The 21,241-nt window shown below is 51.5% G+C and overlaps 2 protein-coding genes across 4 annotated transcripts in view; both read right to left on the bottom strand.

Moving 5' to 3' along the window:
• SLC6A3 (solute carrier family 6 member 3) overlaps nucleotides 1–9,232 on the bottom strand; it is a 31,102-nt gene extending 21,870 nt beyond the window's left edge. The window contains exons 1-4 of one of the 3 annotated variants that reach the window (XM_080678137.1): nucleotides 9,130–9,232; nucleotides 6,938–7,270; nucleotides 5,439–5,570; nucleotides 1,075–1,306 (exon numbers count right to left, since the gene is read on the bottom strand). In XM_080678137.1, the coding sequence (XP_080534263.1) occupies nucleotides 1,075–1,306; nucleotides 5,439–5,570; nucleotides 6,938–7,223 (650 nt within the window). In that variant the 5' untranslated portion in view covers nucleotides 7,224–7,270; nucleotides 9,130–9,232. The remainder of the gene's footprint in view (nucleotides 1–1,074; nucleotides 1,307–5,438; nucleotides 5,571–6,937; nucleotides 7,271–9,129) is intronic. The other 2 variants (XM_080678136.1, XM_080678135.1) reach the window with 2 other exon arrangements.
• Nucleotides 9,233–15,026: 5,794 nt separating this feature from the next.
• LPCAT1 (lysophosphatidylcholine acyltransferase 1) overlaps nucleotides 15,027–21,241 on the bottom strand; it is a 38,799-nt gene continuing 32,584 nt past the window's right edge. The window contains exons 11-14 of the mRNA XM_080680556.1: nucleotides 20,960–21,113; nucleotides 19,160–19,258; nucleotides 18,747–18,888; nucleotides 15,027–17,374 (exon numbers count right to left, since the gene is read on the bottom strand). Coding sequence (XP_080536682.1) covers nucleotides 17,190–17,374; nucleotides 18,747–18,888; nucleotides 19,160–19,258; nucleotides 20,960–21,113 — 580 coding nt within the window. The 3' untranslated portion in view covers nucleotides 15,027–17,189. The remainder of the gene's footprint in view (nucleotides 17,375–18,746; nucleotides 18,889–19,159; nucleotides 19,259–20,959; nucleotides 21,114–21,241) is intronic.

The raw sequence follows: 21,241 nt of genomic DNA on the forward strand, positions 1-21,241 counted from the left end.
AGGGCTGAGGACCACTGATCTCCCACCAGCCACGGCAGGGGACTTGCCGATCACAGGGAGAGTTCAGTAGACCCTGGAAGGGTCATTGCAGTAGAGGTGATAAACCATTCCTGAAGCAAAGGCTGCCCCAGAAGCATTTCAACAACAAGTTTCAAAAGGAGAAAACTGTACCACAAGCAAATTAACTTCCTACCAGAGCAAATCCAACACTCATTACAGGAAGATTACAAAATTACTGGACAACAAGAAGCAAGATAATGTGACCTATAGCCAGGAGGAAATCAATCCATAGCTTCCTCATATCAAATACAAAAAGCCACTCAAATGGGTAAAAAACTAAATGTGAGAGCTGAAATTATGGAACTCTTGGAAGAAAACGCAGGCATAAATCTTCAAGACCTTAGGTTTTACAATGGACTTTTTATAAAAAAAAATTCTATTTATTTAAACAAACAGAAAACCCCCAGTTCACCCATTTTTTTTACCCTCCATCCCCTACCTCTAGCAGCACCAATCAGCTCTCCATACTTATGAGCTTAGCTGGTTTTTGTTGAGTTTTGGCTATGAAGTTTTTGATAGGACCCCAAAAGTACAAACAATAAAAGGAAAAAATAAATTACTGAATTTATCAAGATTAAAAACTTTAGTGCATCAAAGAACATTATCAACCTCCAAAAATATCTTGTGAATCAAAGATAAATCACAAGGCAGATCAGGGAACACTTTGAACTGAATGAAAATGAAAATACAACAAATGAAATGTTGCTAAAGCAGCCTCTTAGAGGCAAATTCGTAGCTTTAGATTTGTAATTTTCTAATTTACATTAGAAATTAGGCGAAAGCCTTCCATCTGTGCCGAGGACTCATGCTAGCTTTGTCCCACAAAAAACCCCAAGGGAACGAAACACGGGCACATGACAATGAAAGGGTCCTCTCACACCCCTGTGAGACAGCAGGGGTGGGTGGCTGACCCCTGGGCTGCCATAGAGAGCTTTGCTCTATGTCCTTCCCTTCCTGAGGCAGCCACAGCAAGTGAGGAGTCATCGCACCCTGAGGAGCGGACCTCCCACTTACTCAAAGTACTCGGCGGCAGGCGTGGTCCTGAAGCTGTCGTTGAGGCCGGAGCCGTCACTGGTGTTGCCGAAGTAGGCATCTGTGCAGTTGGGGCTGTTCCAGGTGTTGTTGCAGTGGGTCCAGGGCAGCTCCATGGTGAAGGAGGAGAAAAAGTAATGCAGCGCCCAGGCGATGATGACATTGTAGAAGAAGCCAACGTAGAGCGAGATCAGGATGACTGTGAAGCCCACACCTAGAGTGGCGAGAGCACAGAGCCACCGTCAATAGAACGCCCCTTCCCACCTTCCCTTACAGGAGACACTGCCACCTTGTGCCAGCTGTTTGCCACCATCCTAATATCAGGCAGCATCTTTAAATACACAAGGGGAGATAGGTGAAAAGGCAGATGCTGGACTTTAAGCTGTGACCACAGAGAGGGGCTTCCCCCTTCCAAGGCCATCTATGGCCATCTCTGTCTACTCAGAGACATTCAGAGAGTCTCCGAGGGACATTCAAGGTCTGAAAGGCCATCCAGGCTCATTGAAGGGTACCCAGAACCATGTAGTATGCCTAGGGACATGAAGAGTCATCCAGGAACATGTAGGATCATCTAAGGCAACCGTGGTAGAACAGGTCACACACAGACATACAGGGCAACTAAGGGCCACCCACAGCTATCCACTGCCACTCACAGCCACTCAAGATCAAACAGGATCATCCAGGCTCACTTAAGGTCATCTAGGGTGGCTCTGGGTCACCCTGAGCAATCCAAACCAGAGTTATCCAGCACCACTAGGCCATGCAAAACCATCCAAATCGTCCACTGCCACCATGGCCATCCATGGCCACTCAGGGTCATCTAGGGGCAACCAGAGATAGAAAACACCACCAAATGTCAACAAAGGCCACCCAAACCATTCAGGATCACAAAGAAACCTTCTGGGCCACCCATGATAATAGGTTTATCAAAGGCCATCCAGGGGCACACAGGAATACTCAGTGATTTCCAGAGCCATTCAGGGACAGCTAGAGCCACCCAGAGTTACCAGTAGTCACTAAGGGACAACTCGGTTCCTCCATGGCCATCCACAGCCACCCAGGCTCATCTAGGACCACCAGGGCCATCCAGACCCACCAGGGCTCATACAGGGTCACCCAGAGCCATCCAGGGCCATTCATGGCTACCCATAGCTACTCAAGACTACCCAGGGCAAACAAGGTCATATGGGTTCATTCATAGCTACCTAGGGCCACCCAAGGTCACCCAGGGCCATGCATGACCATTCTAGGTGCCTCTTCTCTAAACATTAAAGTCTAGTAATTCTTGCGCTGAATTGTTTATCTCCTCCATGAGCACAGCCCTGTGCTGGCTGCACAGATTCCCAGTCAATAGCTGACTTTCTGTGGTTTGCGATTCCCTCAATCCCAGGTTAGGAGATAGGTGACCAGGATCCGACCGAGATTCCACCCACAGGGGCCACATGGCACATCCTCCGGTGGCCTCAGCTCAGCCCTCCACACGGATGAGTTTCCAAAACTGGACAAAAGCCAACATGAGCTGCTAGGGTGTGGCAGTGAGGCTGGGACTCTGAGTGAGTTACCGAGGTGCACCATGTCTGCTGACTTCTCTTCCGGGTTCTGATACTTCTGGGATGTGGCCAAATGCCCCCATCCGTGGTCTCAGCTTCTCTAGAATGGGGTGCTGACAGTCATACTTCCTGTGTCGACCCCAATTCATTAGGGTTTAGTTACACTTTGAAATCCTTGGAAACTATTTATTGACATTTTATAAGCTGCAACATAACAAATCACTTCAGCATCTTTCTTGGAGAAAACTTTTTGTGGCAGGAAAAAGCTGGACATCAGCTTCCACCTGCTGGCCCGCTGGCCCCCCTCCCTGTGGAGCCACCATCCTTTTCCTCTTCTGCAGGCTCTCACCCATGGGCGCTCCAGAAAGAGGCAGATTTACTTTGACTCAGTGCTAGACTCCCCGGAGGGAGGTGGGGGCACAGAGTTGTGTCCTGTAAGAAACTATGACAGACAGACTTCGGACCAGAAGGACATGCTTCTTGAAAACCCAGAGATACAAACTGGTCCCACCACAATCTGTGTCACAGTTGGAGGCATTCTTCCTCAGCACTTCCCCGATGGTCACTTGAGGATAGACATGCTTAATTTCCGACTGGGCGCTTGAATGCTCTATAAATACTGACCACAGCGAAAGCTCATTGCCGTGCGCGGCCGCGTGACATGTCAGCACTGCCCAGCAGAGAACACGATTAACTCATTTGTGTCTTTTCTGTTAGCTTGGGTTCATTGCCCTCGGTGGCACCAACATTGGGCCAGTACACAGGTGCGGAAATGTCCAGGCTGAAACCTGTAACTGTCAGTCATAGGTGTCCGGTGTCTTCAGGTACCTGCACATTTCTCCACTGGGGAATCAGTGATGGTGCCGGAGGCGAGTCTCAGGCAACTCATTTTAGCTTTGACTTCTGTGTGCAAACTGCACAAGGGAACACCCAGCACCTGGCACCTGAACCCAGAGGTGTCCAAATCTCGCTCTGAAGTTCCACTTGAGGGTGGGCATGAATCATTTGGCCTCGGAAAATATTTCTAACATTTTAAGATTCACCCAGCAGTCCATTAAGCAGGAATAACACACGGTGCCCAGAGGAGCTATCATGCCCGGCCGGTCTCAGTATTTCCGCTGTGGGAGGGCGATTCTCCCATAGAGACGGACTGCAGCAGCTGTGCCAGGTCCTCACTCCTGAGGCTGATCAGTCTCTATCTGAGCACAACCCCCCTGACCCACCCACACGGCATCCTGGGAGGGACAACAGGGCTTTGATTCTCTTCAAAACATCAACTTTTCAAGAAACTCTAAGAAAATCTAAAGCCTGGTCTTTTAATAGCCATTTTCCTAATGAACCCAGCTGTCTGCACCAAGCACTTTCTCCGGTCTCTTTGAGGAAATACCCCTGAATCCTGCGCCATCAGCTCCTGTTGGCCCCATGGGAAGTCAGATAGGATTCCATCCCACCCTGCCCCTGACTAGGTGACAGGGGCCAGTTACTCAAGCCCCCTAATCTCAATGCTTACATCTCCAAGACACACAACACAGCACATCCCCTCCCCAGGGCTCTCATGAGGATGGAGCGAGGGAACTGTGGAGGGTTAGTCACCGGGACTCAGCATGAGGTGTGTTTGCTTCATGGTGTCATGGCATCTCAGTAGCAGCTTGGAAGGCTCAGTGAAGAACTAGACAGTTAGGTAGATTGTGGATAAATGATAGATAATAGGTAGCTATGATAGGTAGGTAGATAGTCGAGCTGCTAAATTACTAAAGTCAGGTACTGGTTGAGGCATGAGAAAATAATTCTGTTCTTGTTTTAAGTAGCCTGGGAACTTAAACCTTTGAACATCCAGTCCTGCATCAATGCCTGGATATATATCAAACCTCCCAAAAACCCTGATTACCCCCGAAGGACTAGGGATAGGTGTCCAGGCAGTCTGACATCCAGTATCCAGACCACCAGTCATCTAGAGCAGTGGTCGGCAAATGGTGGCTCATGAGCCACATGCAGCCTTTGGCCCCTTGAGTGTGGCTCTTCCACAAAATATGTGCAGGCGCGCATGTACAGTGCGATTGAAACTTCGTGGCCCATGCACAGAAGTCGGTTTTCGGCTCTCAAAAGAAATTTCAATTGTTGTACTGTTGATATTTGGCTCTGTTGACTAATGAGTTTGCTGACCACTGATCTAGAGGATTCCCAGCTCAGACCAACCCGGGGACTGAGAATGCAGGACTGATTCTTCTCAATTGTACTTTTTAATATAAGAACCTCAGTTTTTCTTTCTTCTTCAGAACACTCTAGCTATTGCCTAGTTATGTTTCCAATTTGTAAACCCTTGAATACATCTTTATCATTTATTTCTAGCCAGAGCCTCCTGATTTTATGTTCAGATGACATTTAATAGATAGATAGACAGGTTATACACAGGTTATACATAGATGATAAATAGGTAAGTAGGCAGGTAGGTAGGTAGGTAGATAGACGATAGATGGTTGATAGACGATAGATGGTTGAGAGATAGATGACTGATATATAAATGATACGTAGATAAATGGACGGATAGCTAGATGATATCTAGATAGACAGATAGATTGATGGATGGATACATAGATGATAGATAGGTAGCTGATATATGGACAGATAGACAGAGGTTTGATCTTAGGACCAAAATTCAAATGGTGTGTTCATATGCGTAGACATTTAGCAAAGCACTATGGACTGCATGCGACTTGCATGGGTTTGCTTTGAAAGCTCTAGAGCCGCAGCCTGATCTGTGCCACGCCAGGTGCGAGGACGTGTCCCTACCATTACCTTTGAGTACAGGGCAGATCTTCCAGACGCCGGCAGCCCCCTCCCTGTTGAACTGCCCGAGGGCCAGCTCCATGTAGAAGAGCGGCATCCCCGCAATGACCATGAAGAGCAGGTAGGGGACCAGGAAGGCGCCTGTGGACAGTACAGCATGGTCACTGAGGGCCGCAGGGCTCAGCCATCTCCACCAACTATACCCGTCTTGGCCCTGACCACAGTCCCTGTCCCTGTTTCTCCTGAAGCTCCCTGCCTGGCCACCCTCCAAGGGAAGCCACAGACTAGGTTGGTGAGTCTCCTCCGTCCATGCCTAGCCCCACTGTCATCAGTGCTCCAAAACCCTCTAAAGCCCTTAAAGTAAGCCCACCCCTACTGAACCCCCAGTGTCCAAGGTTATGGAGTCAACCCCTGAGAACACAGAGATGAGGCCCTGCCCACACTGTGGCTTCTTCCCCGCCTTTGGCCCCTCTTGCTCCTCTGTGGAATGTTGGACCCTCTTGAGTTGTAACTCTTCTGGGATCTGTGGGCCACCTCTGGCCTTGTGTGGGTTCCGTCATCATCCCAGCTCCCAGCATGTGAAACCTGCCTCGACCGGAGGCTGCAGCCCCTCAGGGAGGCGCCTTGTTCCTCTTGGAGCTACATCCTGCCCCAAGCACAAAGTCCAGGGCCCCAGGCTTTGCTTCCTAAAGGCCTGCCTCAAACGAGAGGTGATTTTGCCAGGGCCCTCTTCCTGGGACGGGGAGGGAGGCAGGGAGACCCCGCAGCTCTGTCTGTCCTTGGGCAAGTTAATGCACTGCTGAGGCATTGGTCTTTTCCCCCTCGACCTGGGAATAGTAATGCCAACCTACCCATGGGCATGCTGGAGGGCCCTCCTGGGACCGTCTTCCCAGGCCCTCCCTCTGTGTTGTGTGGTTTGGCCAGGGACTCAGAGAGGCCATTAGGGAAATGGAGCACCAGGAGGGTGGGCATGACCTCCAACTTAACTGGCTTTTTCAACTTGAATTTTTGGGGTGATCCTGCCCTGTACCTTCTGATATGTTTTCTGCCTGGAGTCCAAAGACCGTCATGGTTCTAGGACAGGTTGAGTTCAGGGAGAAGTGGGAGCAGGGGGTGGGGGAAGGGCAGGGCATCTTCCACCACTCCAAGCTCAAGGGCCTCACTCTGTAATACTGTATTAAGTCACCCTTCTGTGGCCTTTTCTTTCCAAAGTGAAAACCACCCTTGGAAACAGAAGGCAGGACGACAGTGCCTCCAATGGCTAACTCCTGCTTCCTGCTCTCCTGGCCTCAGTATCCTCAACTACGAAGTCCTGACATGGAGTGAGATTGCTCTGGACTCTGTTTCTCTGTTTCTGTGACGTACACCTAGGGAGTCTGTGCCCAGCTAATGCTAAGTTACAACCCAGTGCCATGCTGCCAGAGGGCGCGGATTTCTCGAAAGCCCTGCTTCCGTTGCCTAGGACTCCAGCCCAGCAGGAGAGCACAGAGAGGATGGCGGGGACTCACCCCCGCCGTTTTTGTAACACAGGTAAGGAAACCGCCAGACGTTGGCCAGGTCCACTGCGAAGCCAATCACCGAGAGGAGGAAGTCTATCTTCTTGCTCCAGGTCTCCCGTTCCTGGGGCTCCATGGGGGTCTGTGGGGAGTTGACGAGGGTGGAATTGGTGAGCTGCACCCCATTCTGTTCCTTGACCAGGACAAGTTCCACCGCCTTCGGGCACAGGGCGTTGGGCTCCTTAGCTGGGGCCACCACAGAAGGCATCGGTCCCACTGGGCATTTGCTTCTACTCATGGGCAGACTGGAAGGAATCTAGGATTCTGCGCTTCTTCCCTCTTGGTCTTCAGCCAGCAAGAAAAATAAACACACATAGGAATGCAATGAGTTAGTAGCAGAACTACAGATGTACCCAATGGCCAGAGCAGAGATCCAAGGCATTTATAATCATTTCTTTGGGGCAGAACAAATACATTCCAAGCAGCCAGGGGTGAGGACGACAGGAGATGAGTTATTTCTCCTGAGGGCTGGGGGAGACAAGCTGTGGACACCTCAGGATAGACATCTGCGTTGCCCCCTTCCCCTGGCTCTCCTCTCTAGTCCAACGAAAGTTCAGGGCTTGTGTAATCTCTGATTTTGCTTTTAACAATAATATAAGTGGTTACCTCTGCCATACCCCACACTGCAGGGAGTAATTTGCAATCTTTAAATAGCATTCAACAGTAAGACTTTACAAGAGTGCACACCCATTCTTTCCACCATAGCAAAATCACCCACAGCAATGACAAGTTGAAATAATGATTGTAACAGTTTCTCCAAGGAATGCCTACATGACCCACGTACACCTGTGGCCCGGTGGCTCACCAGCCCCACCTGGAAGAGACGGCATCATGTCAGCATTCACCTGAGGGACCACGAGCGCCTACACTTAGCAACTTTACCAGGAGCTCATTTCCAAGCCCTGGACAATGCCATTGAGGGAACAGAAGAAATTCCACAGTGACAGCCAGGAGCAAGCTGGGCCATCGGGGCCAAGAGCGGCTTCAACTTTGATTTCTGGCATTTGGACCCAGCAGCATTGCTGCAACTGTTCACGCACAGGTGCGCGCACATCTGCACACACACACACACACACACACACACACACATGCGCACACACACCGTGGTTGAAGCGGAAGCATATCAGGATGGAGCTTAATGGGAGTATTTTCCACTGTATCCAAGTTTGAACAAAAACTCACAACTTAAGTTTATGCACGACTCCTCTGTGGCCCCTTCCCCTCTGGTGACAAACCCAACAGTGCATTCCTGAGACTATGAAACACGGGCCAAGGGGCTGCATCTGCTGGGAGGCAGGTGAGATTGGCCTGCCGGGCGGTGCAGGTGAGGGGGAGCTGTAGAGGTGGCAAATTCCCGCCTTTTTGCTCTGACGAGGGCCCTTGCATTCCAGTCTGGCCACCTGCCAGGGAAGCCCCCACCCAGCATTTGGTGTGAGCTGACCCACTCCTGGAACCCTGCCCTCAGAGGTCAGGTCTGGGTACGGGAAGCAAAACGTGGTCTCTCAGAGGAACACAGCTGGCTCATAAGCTGTGGTTCGCTGGTCCGTCCCTGTCTGTGCTTGTAATTAGCCTGGAAGCACAGCTCCGAGCCCCTCCTCTCACCTTCAAAATCAAAGACAAAACCCTGCACGATGGAGCACTGGCTACGAATATCACCCTGATCAGATCCGGGGCGCTCCGCCCAGTCCGATTCGCCCTGCACCGCGTCTGGGTCAACAGGCAGGAGTCAGTTACAAACAGCTGGCGCCCGGGTGCCGGCGCCTCATGGAAGCCGCCCCTTCCCGCTATCCCAGGAGCCGGCGCATCCCTGGAGCCGGGGCGAAGCTGTGAACTGGGCGCTCCACCTGCAGGGCCAGGGCCAGGGGTCACGGGGGCGCGCACCAGCCCGCATGCTCCCTCGTGCACACGCCTCTCAGCCACCGATCGCCTTAAGGTCTCCAGAGGCACTGGGGCGCGCTATGCACCCTGGCTGTGAGCCACTTTTGGAGACGCTGTCGTCTGAGGAACGCGGCGCCTCCAGACGGTGCCCGTCCCAGCTCTGTCCCCCTCGGCTGTAGCCTTCGGGGTCCAGGGAGTGAACGACGAACCCGAGGATGCGTGGGGGCGCCTGTGTGGGAAGTCACCTCAGAGTGCCCAGGCCTTACCTGGCCTCCCGGCCTCGGCTCTGCTTTGGGGTCCTGCCGCCTGGCCCTTGCGGAAGCTCTGGCTCGGGTCCCGCTGCGCTGGGCGGTCTCAGCCTCCAGGCTTTTATCTAGTCGCCGCCCCGCTCCGCCCCGCCCCGCCCCGCCCGCTGTCGGGGGCGCACGCCGGCCGGCCGGCCGGGCTCCCTTTCCCGCCGCCCCGGGTGGGCGGGGGACGAGCCCAGCCGCGCCCTCAACCCACAGTCCGCGCCCGCAGAACACTCTGCCCCAGATCCTGCGTGTCCCGGAGCCTCAGATGCTTGGGAGCGGGAACACCTGTGGGTCCAGGCATGGCCGGCGGGGGGCTGAGCCTGGCCAAGACCTGTGCTCTCCCTCCCCCCAGCCCTCCGCGGCCCAATCCCCACCTGATGCTACACTTCACCCCAACACCCAGCTCCACAGACTGCTCTCCTGTGGCGGTTCCCTTCCGAGATCCAGCGCCCAGGGGATCTCTCCCTTTGAGGCCACGCGGGTGGTGTCCTGTCTGCACCCCAGCCCTGCCGCAGCGACCTCTGCCTTGCCCTGACCTGTAGCTGAGCGCCGGGTCTCCCAGCCTGGAGGTCTCCCAGCCTGAAGGTACGAGGTACCAAGCTGTGGAGACCTGGTCCTTCTGTGGCGGCACTGCCTGGGCAGGCAGCTTGGGGCGAGCAGCAGGAGGTCTTGATGGTTTGTGCCTGCAGCCATCGATTGGCACCAAGGGGCTCGACTCCTGCTCTCCTCGAAATCTGATTTCCCACAAAGGCCTGGTGGTCAGTACTAGTTCCAGAACTGAACAGAGTTGGAATCTTCCTAGCCCAGATGCCCTCTGCACGATTTCACATCATGACGCAGAAGAATGGAGACCCCAGGCCACCAAGCCAGGTTCAGATCCCCCAGGTGTGGAATGGCTCCAAGGTGAGCGGTGGCTTCTGGTATGGCAGCTGGCTGGTGACCCAAGTTCCAGGCATTAACAGCCCTGGCGTGTGTCCTTTGATTGACCCACTGTGCACTCACTGTAGGGGGACATCTACATTCTGTCTGGACTGCAAGTTGCTGCTCAGAACTGTTATGGAAGCAGTGTCTCTTTGTCACACCCTGTCACATCCTCAGTACCATTTCCCCCAATTGCTCTCGGCTTTCACCTGAAAACCAGCATCACTGCCTTTTACCCACAGCCTCAAGCTGGTGACAAAAACAGGGCTGGTACCCAGCCACAGTGCCAGGAACTGCTCTTCCAGGCTGATTAGAATCAAGGCCTTAGAACTCATAACTTGGTGTATCAGTCTTCTCCAGCTGCTATAACAAAAATGCCACAGATACTGTGACTTATAAACAATGGACATTTCTTTGTCACATTTCTGGGGGTTGGAAGTCCAAGATCAAGGGAGGGGCATACTCAGTCTCTGGAGAGGACCCACTGCCTGGCTCACAGGCATCTCCCTGCTGTAACCTCAGAGGGCCAGGGGCCAGGGGGCTCTCTGGGGCCTCGTTTATAAGGGCACTAGTTCCATGGTGAGGACTCTACCTTCATGACCCAATCACCTCCCAAAGGTCCACCACTTAGCACCATTGCATTGGGTGTTAGGATTCAACATATGGATTGGGGGTGGTGTACACAGTGCAGTCCATGGCACTCAGGGTTTCAGGAGATAGTAATGTGCCACCTTGTCTGTACACACCAGTGACCCTCACACAGGCTGTTTCTCCCCACAAGTGCTCAACAGCACAGGTTTCCTGGGACAGGAGTAATCAGTGATAGGGCCTTCATCAACAGTGTGCAGGAAATAAATGGCCATCAAGGAAACCATTGTCCTTTAAATAGGGGACACAGGGTAGAACTCATGAGTTCAGATATGTATTAAACACACAAACACAAAGAGAGAACAAAAAACATCAGGCAGGAATGCAAGCCAGGCAGGGGTGCAACTGTGTGTCTCCAAGTGTCCCTAGTCCTATTGGATCAGGGCCCTCGCTGATGCCCTCATTTTAACTTGGTCACTTCTGTAAATACCTCCAAATGAGGCCACATTCTGAGGTCCTGGGCTAGGATTTCAACATATGAATTGGGGTGGGGGGTACAATTCATGCCACTCTAAATAGGAATCTTAGCAGGCCTGTTCTGGAGGGAGCAGCTCAGAACATGACATGCCCCAAACCATGCTCTGCTGCTTGGCAGCCCCTCCTCGTGAGGGAGGAAGTGAGGTGTTGCGGTGTGGAGCGGGCCCTGAGCAGGAGGACCTCTTTGAAGGAAAGCCACCAGCAGACCAGGCACACCCCTGGTGCTCCTCTGTGAGCAAGAGGCTAGCTGCTGTCTTGCTTTTGGAGTGCAGTGCAACCCTGACTGCCATGTCCAGCGCATCTTAGGGCCTTCCCGTGGGTGGCTGGGCTCTACAACACTGCATTCCCCACCACAGGGCAGCTGGAGGCCCGAAGCTGCGTTTCTCAAATGCCCTGGCCAGCAGGGCTCAGGTCAGGGTCTGCCACTAGTGGGCGCACCTGCTGCGTCTGAGGGGGAGGAGGCCCAGGCAGCCGGACTGGGTTCCCTGCAGCTCCACAACGCTGGGACCCACACGCCTCCCACCTTTGTCCCTCTAAACCATCTAACAATTTTTAACCTAATTCTCTGCATGAAATCCCTTTCTGTTTATAACTTGTACAGTGGCTGGTGTTCCTTAGTCAGCTTGGGCTGCTATAACAGAATGCCCCAGGCTGGGCAGCTCGAACTACAGACGTTTATTTTTCTCACTCTGGAGGCTGGAAAGTCCAAGAGAGTGCTGGCGTGGTGGGGTTCTGGTGAAGACCCTGGGCTGTGTCCTCATGCGTGGGGGTGAGGGTGAGGGTGTGGGGAAGGTGAGAAAAATGGGGGGTAAGGGAGGAGAGGGAGTCAGCACACCTCTGATCTCGCCTTATAAGGGCACTGATCCCATGGGGGAGGGGCACTCTCTTGACCTCTAAATGGAGTCACCTCCCCAAGCTCCACCTCCTAATATATCCTCCCTCAGTGGGACCCTGGGGGGAGCACAAACATTCAATGCATAGCAGTCCCAGACCATAATGTTTCTATTATTCAAACTGAGCTATAGTGTCCTAGGATTTCATTCTCATGTTTCTTTTGATTAGAGTGAACACCCATTCTTTCCCTTTTAGCTGATTTGTGTTTTCATATGTAAACTGTGTTTCTTACATGCATTATATAGTTGGGTCTTGCTTTTATATCCAAGCTGACAGTTTCTACTGTTTTTTTTTTTTTTTTTTGGGGGGGGGTATTTAGACCATTTACATTTAATGTGAATATTGATGTGGTGTGTTTAAATCTAAATTGACTCTATGTTTTCTATTTTTCCAATGTGTTCTCTGTTCCCCTTTTCTCCTTTTCTGCTGTCTTTGGATTGAGTTTTAAAAATTCTATTTCCCTCCTCTTTTGTGGGATTATTAGCCAAATCTCTGTTGTGTTATTTTAGTGGTTGCTTTTGACCCTGACCAGCATCGAACTCAGGACCCTTCAGTCCATAGGCCGATGCTCTATCCACTGAGCAAGACTGGCTAGGGCTCAATCTTCTTTTAAAGAGATTTCAATAATGCTTAGTCGGTATGGCTCCAGTGGTTGAGGGTCGATGCATGAACCAGGAGATTACAGTTTGATTCATGGTCAGGGCACATGCCCTGGTTGTGGGCTCGATCCCCAGTAGGGGGTGTGCAGGAGGCAGCTGATCAATGATTCTCTCTCATCATGGATGTTTCCATCTCTCCCTCACCTTTCCTCTCTTGAAATCAATAATTAATAAATAAAAAATAAGATTTAAATAATAAGAAAAAGTGATTATATTTGCCCACGTGGTTACCATTTCTGGTCCTCCGCGTTCCTAGTGTAGGTCCAGATTTTCTCTCTGCTTTAAGGACTTATTCCAACATTCCTTGTATTGAGGCACTGCCAGTGATGAATGCTTGCAGCTTTTATATGTCCAAAGCAGCTTTCTTTCTTTTTGGAAAAATATCTTTGCTGAGTAAAGAATTCTAGGTTGGCAGTTGTCTTTTTCTCTTCCTGTTTTGTAGACGTTGCTCCACTGTCTGCTAGTTGGTCTCATTCCTAACGAGAAACCTGCTTTTCTGAATATTTTTGTTCCTTGCATGAAACGTGTCTTTTCTCCTCTGGTTGGTTTTCTCTTTACCCTTTATTTGAACATTGATTTGCCTCATGTGGTTTCCATTATGGTTCCTGTGCTTGGAGTTCACTGAGCTCTTTGGATCTGTGGATTCAGTTTGCATCAAGTTTGGAAAAGTACTTTTCTAAATATTTTTTCCTGTTTGCCCCTTTCCTTGGAGAAAGTTCCACAGCTCACTGATGCTTGGTTCACACTTTTGTCTTTTCTTTATTTTGTTCTGAATGGTTTGTACTGCTGTACCTTCAAGTCCACTCGCAGTCTCTTCTTGTGATGTCAAACCCACCCCTACTCTTAGCCTGTGTATTTGGCATTTCAAACATTGTAGTTTTCATGCTGGAATTCCAAACATTATAATTTTCATGCTAGAATTCATATTGATCCCATAAAAGACCTTGCATGTCTCTACTGAAGATATTCAATCTTGTCTCTCGCTGGCTTTCTAATAAACAAGGTAATATACAGTGACGTTGTGTAACAAACGAACCTCACCTAACTCCATCATCCGAGTCATTTCTGGGTCTGTTTCTACTGATTATAGATCATTTCCTGGCTTTGTTGTTGTTGTTAAAGCATCCAGGGATTGGATGCCAGGGATTGTGACTTCTACTCTGCAGGGTGCTGGATAAGTTTGCATTCCTGTGAATATCCTGGAACTTTGAGGCTGCAGGTGAGTTACTGATATACAGCCTGGCCATTCCTTCAGGTCTTGCTTTGAAGCTGTGTTCAGCTGGACCAGGGCAGTGTTTTGCCAATTTCCTCACTACTGAGAAAAAAGCCCGTCAGAGTTTTCCACCAGGAGGGAGGGTGGATCCAATCTCTGTTCCTTCATTTCGATTGGAAGCAAAATTTTGGATTCTTACACTTTTATTACTTGTAAGAGAATTAATCAGAACCTAACCAGTTCTTGACAATATTAAATAGCAGAGATGGGCCCTGTTGTCAGTACTGGACCAGCCCATGTGCATGGGTCCCATCACAGACGGGCTCCCGGTAGGCATTCCCATCCACCTGTAGCCACCCTGCCCACTTTCATGCCACCCAAAGCCCACGGCTGTGGTGACCTCTTTCGTTTCGACTGCAAAGCTGTGTCCATCTCTGGATGTAAAATGTCCAGATCCTGTCTTTGCTTTATCCCTTTCCTTTACTTAAAACAAATCAATTTAACCAATTTCAAAGGCAAGACTCATTTGTTATGTTAAAAGGGGCTTACAAGCACAAAGTAACAGTGGCTACTGTGTGAATGTGGTCCCTGTGTGTCCTCCTCCTGTCACTCCTGGCGGTGGCTCCTGACGCACTTCTGTGAAGAAACCTCATCCCTGTTACCTGAGCCGAGCCAGTGGCCACACACCCTCGATGTTCTCACACAGTGTTTAGGATTGTAATATAACAGTTCTGCTTTACTTCTATTTATAAATCCTTTACTGATTTAATAGAAGGACTGCAAAGTGTGTTTAAGCTGTATATGCTCAACACAGAGAATTTACAGAACCAGGGAGACAGCTATGCAAGTCTGAGTTCTGGGAAATGCCATCACTGCCCACAGGGTATCGAACCCCTCCACAGCGCCCCTTCGCTATCGAGAAGCTGATTCTACAGAATTTCAATTACAGTGCTTCCCAAACATGCTAGAAATCTCATCTTGACTGCCTCTCCTGTCACAGCCTAAGAAATGTTGTGTTGTCTTTCTAATAAAAAAAACTACACATAACAAAGAGCATCTTCAAGTACATAGGACTACATTTTATTCATTCCATTACAAACCCAAAGTTCTTCACATGGCACCCTTTCCAGCAGGGCCCCACGTCCCGGCAGGGCCCCGTAGGTGGAGGGGCCAGGGCTGCACTTGCCCACGTGTCCTTGTCTCACACTAATGGGGTTTAATCCGACACTATGTACATTCACAGTTCCGAATGCCATTGAGTCACTACGAGAGAGAAAAGGGATCAGGAGGAGCAAACATCCATTCGAAGTCTGATTATCAGAGATTTTTTTCCTGAAAACGCACGGTGGCATTTCATTCAAAAAACCCTTCATGCACAGACCTGGAGGATGGAGGCCAAATTCAGGCCCCTTCCCTCAGAACATCTTAGTTTATTCACCTCCTTCATTGGTCATTGGTGGGTTTTTCTCTTTGAAAAATGAATATGCATTTTATGATTATAAAATCAATCACCGTTAGCTACCGAGGCTGCATCTGAGTTTCTGTGGTGTCCAGCAGGCTGAGTGCCCCGGATGGCCCTCAGCACCCGCCCCTGTGTGTGTCCTGGCTGGCAGTGAGCAGCTGGAACAGGGGGAGGGGACAGCTGAACCGGAGTTAAGGGTTTTCCTGGCGTCTACCGGTAGAAATGCACGTCATGGATGCCTCGGGAAATCAGTAAACATCTTCCCTGTGCTTCTGGCCCTGGTGGTCACTTTCAGTAGAGATGCCCCAAATACAAAATTCAATTCATTTTAGAAATTAAAAAAAAAAAATTCCCCCCAAAGGAACCCAGAGGCTTTGCTTCAGGACACCAACTGGAGTCTGTGGTTATGATTGTGCTTTAAGGACAGGTTCCAATTCTGTCCTAAACAAATGAACCAAGGGGATTTCAGGAAGAACAAAGGCAACACCACCAGTGTCCCCCTTCTGGTGCCAGGAGACTGCTCTCCTCTGACCCAGGGCGGGACTGGAGTTGGTCCCTGACAGACTTATGTGGCCTGTCTCCCTGACAGACGGCGCATCAGCTCCTGAGGCGATCACCGGCTCTGCTGCTCTCCAGTTCCCGTCCGTCTGTCTGTCCGTGCAGCTCATTTGTCTGCAGGGGCAGCTGCTTTGTCCACTCACCACAGAGCCGGAGCAGGGGAGGGATGGCCACCCTCCGAGCAGGACGCACTGTCCCAGGGCTGCTGGAGGTGCACAGCCAAACATGACCAAGGAGCCGGGACCAGTCCTTCCCTCCTGCCTCCCTCATGCCACCCATGTTCAATGCCTCCGTTGGAGCCGACACTACAGTGAAGTAGATGACTTCATATTAAAACAGAAATACCAAACTGGTAATGTTTATAAAAAAAGAGGGGGATTCAAAAGGATTAAGGATGGGAGATAGCAGTTCTGGGCTGGTACTCCTGGTGGCCCAAACAGGAGGGAAACTGACCTGGTGGAGAGGACAGAGAGAGTGAACTCAAAGCCACAGACAGCCTCAGAGTCTATCAAAAAAGGGCCTATAAATAAATATCCTCTGACCCTCAAAGGAAAATGAAGTAGAAAAACAACTTTCTTCTTTTAAAAAAAATGCTGAATGTTTCCTGTAGTATCTAAATGAGGTTTATAAAATACTCATGAACTCCCACAAATATAGAAATGTTTAAAAACTGCTGGCGGGCCGGCCATGCTGACTCCAGAAGTCAGCAAAGGGTTTGTCTGGAATCGAACACATGCCACATGCCCTGCTTTTTGAGTGTGCGTAGAGGCTGCCCGCCTGTGCGTGTGCCTCGAACTGACCAACAGGGGCCGCGTGAAGAGTGAGATGAAAATCTGAACCCAGGACACTTGAAAACAAGCCACACCTGGTGTCCACCCACCCCCGAGGACCTGCCCACAGGGAGACCCCTGAGCCCCGCCAAGGTGAGCAGGACATGCCCCACGCAGTCTCGCTGTGAGGAGTCCTGGTGCCGTGAGCATAAGGTTTCCTTCCAGATGCCCCACAGGCACCCCTCAGGCCGGTGCCCCACAGAGAAGCAAAGTGGAAACACCCAGCCTCTGGCACTTGGGCCTGGGGACAGTGACCGAGCAGCCGACGTGGAGAGTGGAGCCCGGAGGTGGTCACAGCAGAGGGCTAGCGGCCATGTGGAGGCGGGTGGCGACTGCCAGGGAGCAGTCTCATCTCTCCAGCACCCTCAGTCCTAGTCCAGTTTCTTCCGCACAGGCTTCCTCCCAGCATCCGAGTTCTCGGGGCTGAAGTCAGCACAGAAGCCGTTGGGGGTGAGAGCGGGAAGCGTCTGTGCACAGCTCTTGAAAGGCGGCTGGTCGGGGTACAGATACTCCTCTGCAAAGTCGGGGTACGTTTCTGCAAACCTGCTGAAGTCGGCTGGAGAGACAAGGGCACATGGTTACTGGGGCTTCGGGAGCAGACATCTAGAGTCTGGAGCTCTTCCCTGGGCCTACATGGCCCTCCCCTCCCCTCCCCTTGGGCCATCCCCTCGCCCCACTCTGGCAGGGGTGGGGTCTATGTTCATGGTCTTAGAGGTGAGGACAAGACCCACACTCAGTTTTTCTCTGCTGCGCACAAAATCACAGCAAAAGCAAAGGGGCAGCCATTGCATCCTCTGTTACTTCTGCTTGGGGGAAATCTAAAGAAATGGCACAATTCTGGGCACTCTGGGGACTCAGTGCAAGTAAGTGAGGCGCTGCACATCACAAGAGCTGGTTCAGGAACAGGACGAGCGTCCATGTGGTGACAGATATGCCATGAGCCAGGCACTACTGATGGATGTCTGAGCACTGGGGAGACCATGCGTGCATGGAGGGTCACCCTGAAAGCTGGCCACAGGGCCTGAATGCCTCCCTGCCTGTGCATCTCCCAGTGGCCAGAGCTTGCGTTGGGTGGAGAGCACCCTCAGGCTTGCATTCAGGCATCCTGAGAACAGGTGATGCTCAAGAGACCTTGGGTGTAGGAGCCTGCAGGCTCCAGGGTCATCCATGTGTCCTTGTAGGAAACCTGGAATGGCTTTTACTGGAAAAGTCTGCAGTTGGTCAGGCTCATTACCAACGTCATCAACAACCCCCAAATCCACGGGAAGCAGTGCGCGCGCACACACACACACACAGATAACCACCTCCCAACCCACATCTGTGCCTGACATTTGGATGCAATTTTAAAACATGTCCAAACAAGACGTGCACAATGACCTTTCTTGAGCAAATGTCTGCTAGTTTTTCAGCAAGAACACTTACTCACTGTAAAATGCGCACGCTGGCCAGTGCGCTGAGCAGAATGCCTTCCGAGATCCTACTGCCCAGCCCCCAGCCCATAGGTGGGTTTCAGGTCCTGGCTCCTGAGGATCAGGCTAGCCTGCTCTGTGCAGTCACAGGTAATGAAGCCAAACCTTCCAGAGAGGAGCTGTCCAGCAGAGTCCTCAGGGCAGGTGATTCGCTCCTGCACTGAACCCTAATGGCAGAGGCCCTGCCCTGGCCTGGCACACGTGCCCACAGCCCCCAGGACGACGTTCATCCTGGTCCCAGGTCTACTGGGCTTGAAATTTGGCTCCTTAATCGCCTGCAGAAATCAGATTTGAAAGCTCCCACCCTTCTGGCCAGGTTTTAGGAAGAACCTTCCTCCTGAGAAGCTCTGTGTTACGGAAGACACAGGGTGACCTGGCAAGCACAGGTGGGCGGGGGTCCCATGTGTGTCCTCACTTCCAGCACCACTGGGCCACCCTCCCTGCTTCCGGGCCTCTCACCAAACGTGATCCTCCCCTTCTCCTCCTGGTCGATTGCCCGAAAGAGGTCGGTCACGGTGAGTTCTGCCACCCCTAATGCCGTCTTGAGGATGCTAGACAGGGCATCCTCGTCTATGGTACCATCCTTCTGAGACCCGTACATCTGCAAAGCAAGGCCGGTGTCACCCCGAGGCCCCCTCCTCCATCCTCAGGCCCCGCCAGCCCCAACTGCCTGCCCAGAGTGACCTGTTCCTCCTCCCCTTGGGGCTCCAACAGGCCCTGATCCACTGGACAGCATGGCCAGAACCAGCGTGCCACCCTAGGGAGTGCTGAGCCCCTGAGCGTGACCCGCCCTCCCACCTACAGGTGTGCTCCACCTGTAACCCACGTCTCACTGTCCCCATAAATTAAACTCATGTGAACCGTGCACTTGCCTTGAAGGCCAGCTGTATGGTGTCCAGGGTCTGGGCAGGCCGGCAGACGACAGACAAGGCGACCACGTACTCCCGAGGGTCCATCTCGCCGCTCCCACTCTGTGAAAGAGACGCTCTGTCAGGGGCAGCCCGGCCACCTCCCTGGGAGCTGGGGTTCAACACTGGCTGCTGGGTGTCAACACAAGGCTATTTTCACACCAACTTGAGATCAGGTGTCTACATGAAGAGAGCATCTGTAGAGTGCTCCTAACCACTGGCTTCTCCACTCTTTAGGCTGTTAGAATGGATCTTCAGTGTGACTGTTACATAAAGCTGCTCAAGAAGGTATGTGCAGCATGATGACTGTTGCCTGCCTTATAGAAAAACAGACCTGCCCACAATGAGGCTCACTGCTGGGCTCTGAAACCTAGCCTGCTGGTGACCACACAGCGAGCGTGCAAATCAAAGGGGAGCCCGAGCAGATGTGGACACCACACGGGCCGAGCACACTGGGTCCCACGCCTATGCCCCTGACTCTGGGAAGGTGTGTAATCTCGGGTCTGAGGCTCTCTGTGAAACGGAGAATATTCCTACCTTGTAAGACCATTGTGCCCTAGAAATTGTGATAAATAAAAACGAACAACCCACACACGGTGGCAAGAGGTCTGGTGCTCAGTGATGATAACGCATCACTGGATGTCACCACGATGTCACCGGCTGAAACCACGCTCACTCTTGTATTTCAAACCTGACCCTGTTGTCACAGCGCCCGAGTGAGATGTAGCCACAAATCCACCCCAAGCTGCTTTATGCCAGGGGTCGCCCAGATGGGCCGCCCGCTCAAATGCACACTGTGGTGCCACAAACCTGCACACTCATGGGGTCTCTAGAGCCCACATCACTCACCAGCTTCTTCGGGTTCCACCACGCTGCACCTTGTGACCACACAGAACATGAAACGTTGTCACATGGAACATGCTGTGTTGCACACACATGAAATTCTAAGTGTTCACACAGAACACACAATGTTGTCCACATGCAACATGCTACATTATTCACACAGAACATACTATGTTTTTCACAGGGAACACTTGTGGCTGAAGGAGCCCCTTCACACACACTGTGCCACGCTGACTGCTCCTACAGGACGCACCACACAGGGGTCTGCACTGCGATACAAACGTCCAGAATGACGAGGCGTGGCTGGTTTCTGGCTACATGGCAGCCTGCCCTCCTGGTTCTCCGTCCCCCCCACTCTCAAACATGAAAGGCCACCCCCCGCCCCCGCCGTTCCCAGAGCTGCAGTGACGTGTTGACTCTGTGCAGCCAGCACATACGACTGATTACGACACGCGAGGTGGAGAGGGGAGGGGTTGCTCCCCAGGGGGAGACCCCCAAGCTTTACACAGAGGCAATGGGGAGCCACTAAGCCGAGCATCCAGAAAGAGGCCATGTTTAGAAATTCTGAAGGCCTGGCTGGGCTGGTCAGTGGAGGCCTCTGGGAAGAGACATAGCAGCGGTTAGGCCAGCATTGCTGTGTGATATCACTCGGCCTTTTAGTGATCTGATCTAAGGAAACCCAAACTACAGACATGTTTATCAGCACATGTTAACTGAAACGTCAGGTTCTTTGTGCATTTAAAACTATGGGAGAAAATACTCCCGAGGACAGGGTAGGCTGGTAGGATGGGGCCACTGAGGGATGGTTTTCCCTTCTCTACTTCCAAAACTGTCTACAGAATGTTTATATTACAAGGAAAACAATGTATACTTTGAAGTCGAAGGTTTTGCCACCCTCACCCCCACCAGGTGATGTGCTACCTCGTCAAACAGGGAGAACATGTCGGCCAGCGGGTCGGAGACAGGCACTTCCAGGTAAGCCGCAAACTCCGAAACGTTGATCTTTGCCCCCCTCTTCACCCCAGCACTTTCCGCATATCTATCCAGATCTTTTTCAAGTTTTTCTGGTTTTAGGCTAAATAAAAAGAGAGGAAAAGTTGTGTGTTTTTTTTTTTCAATAAAATCACAGAATGCCAAAAATAGGAGGCTTACTGTTTTAAGATCCAACATATTATCAAAATGATTTATAGACCAAGCTGCTAA

This window comes from Plecotus auritus (assembly GCF_963455305.1).
Source record: "Plecotus auritus genome assembly, chromosome: 7".
In the NCBI taxonomy this organism is placed as follows: domain Eukaryota; kingdom Metazoa; phylum Chordata; class Mammalia; order Chiroptera; family Vespertilionidae; genus Plecotus; species Plecotus auritus.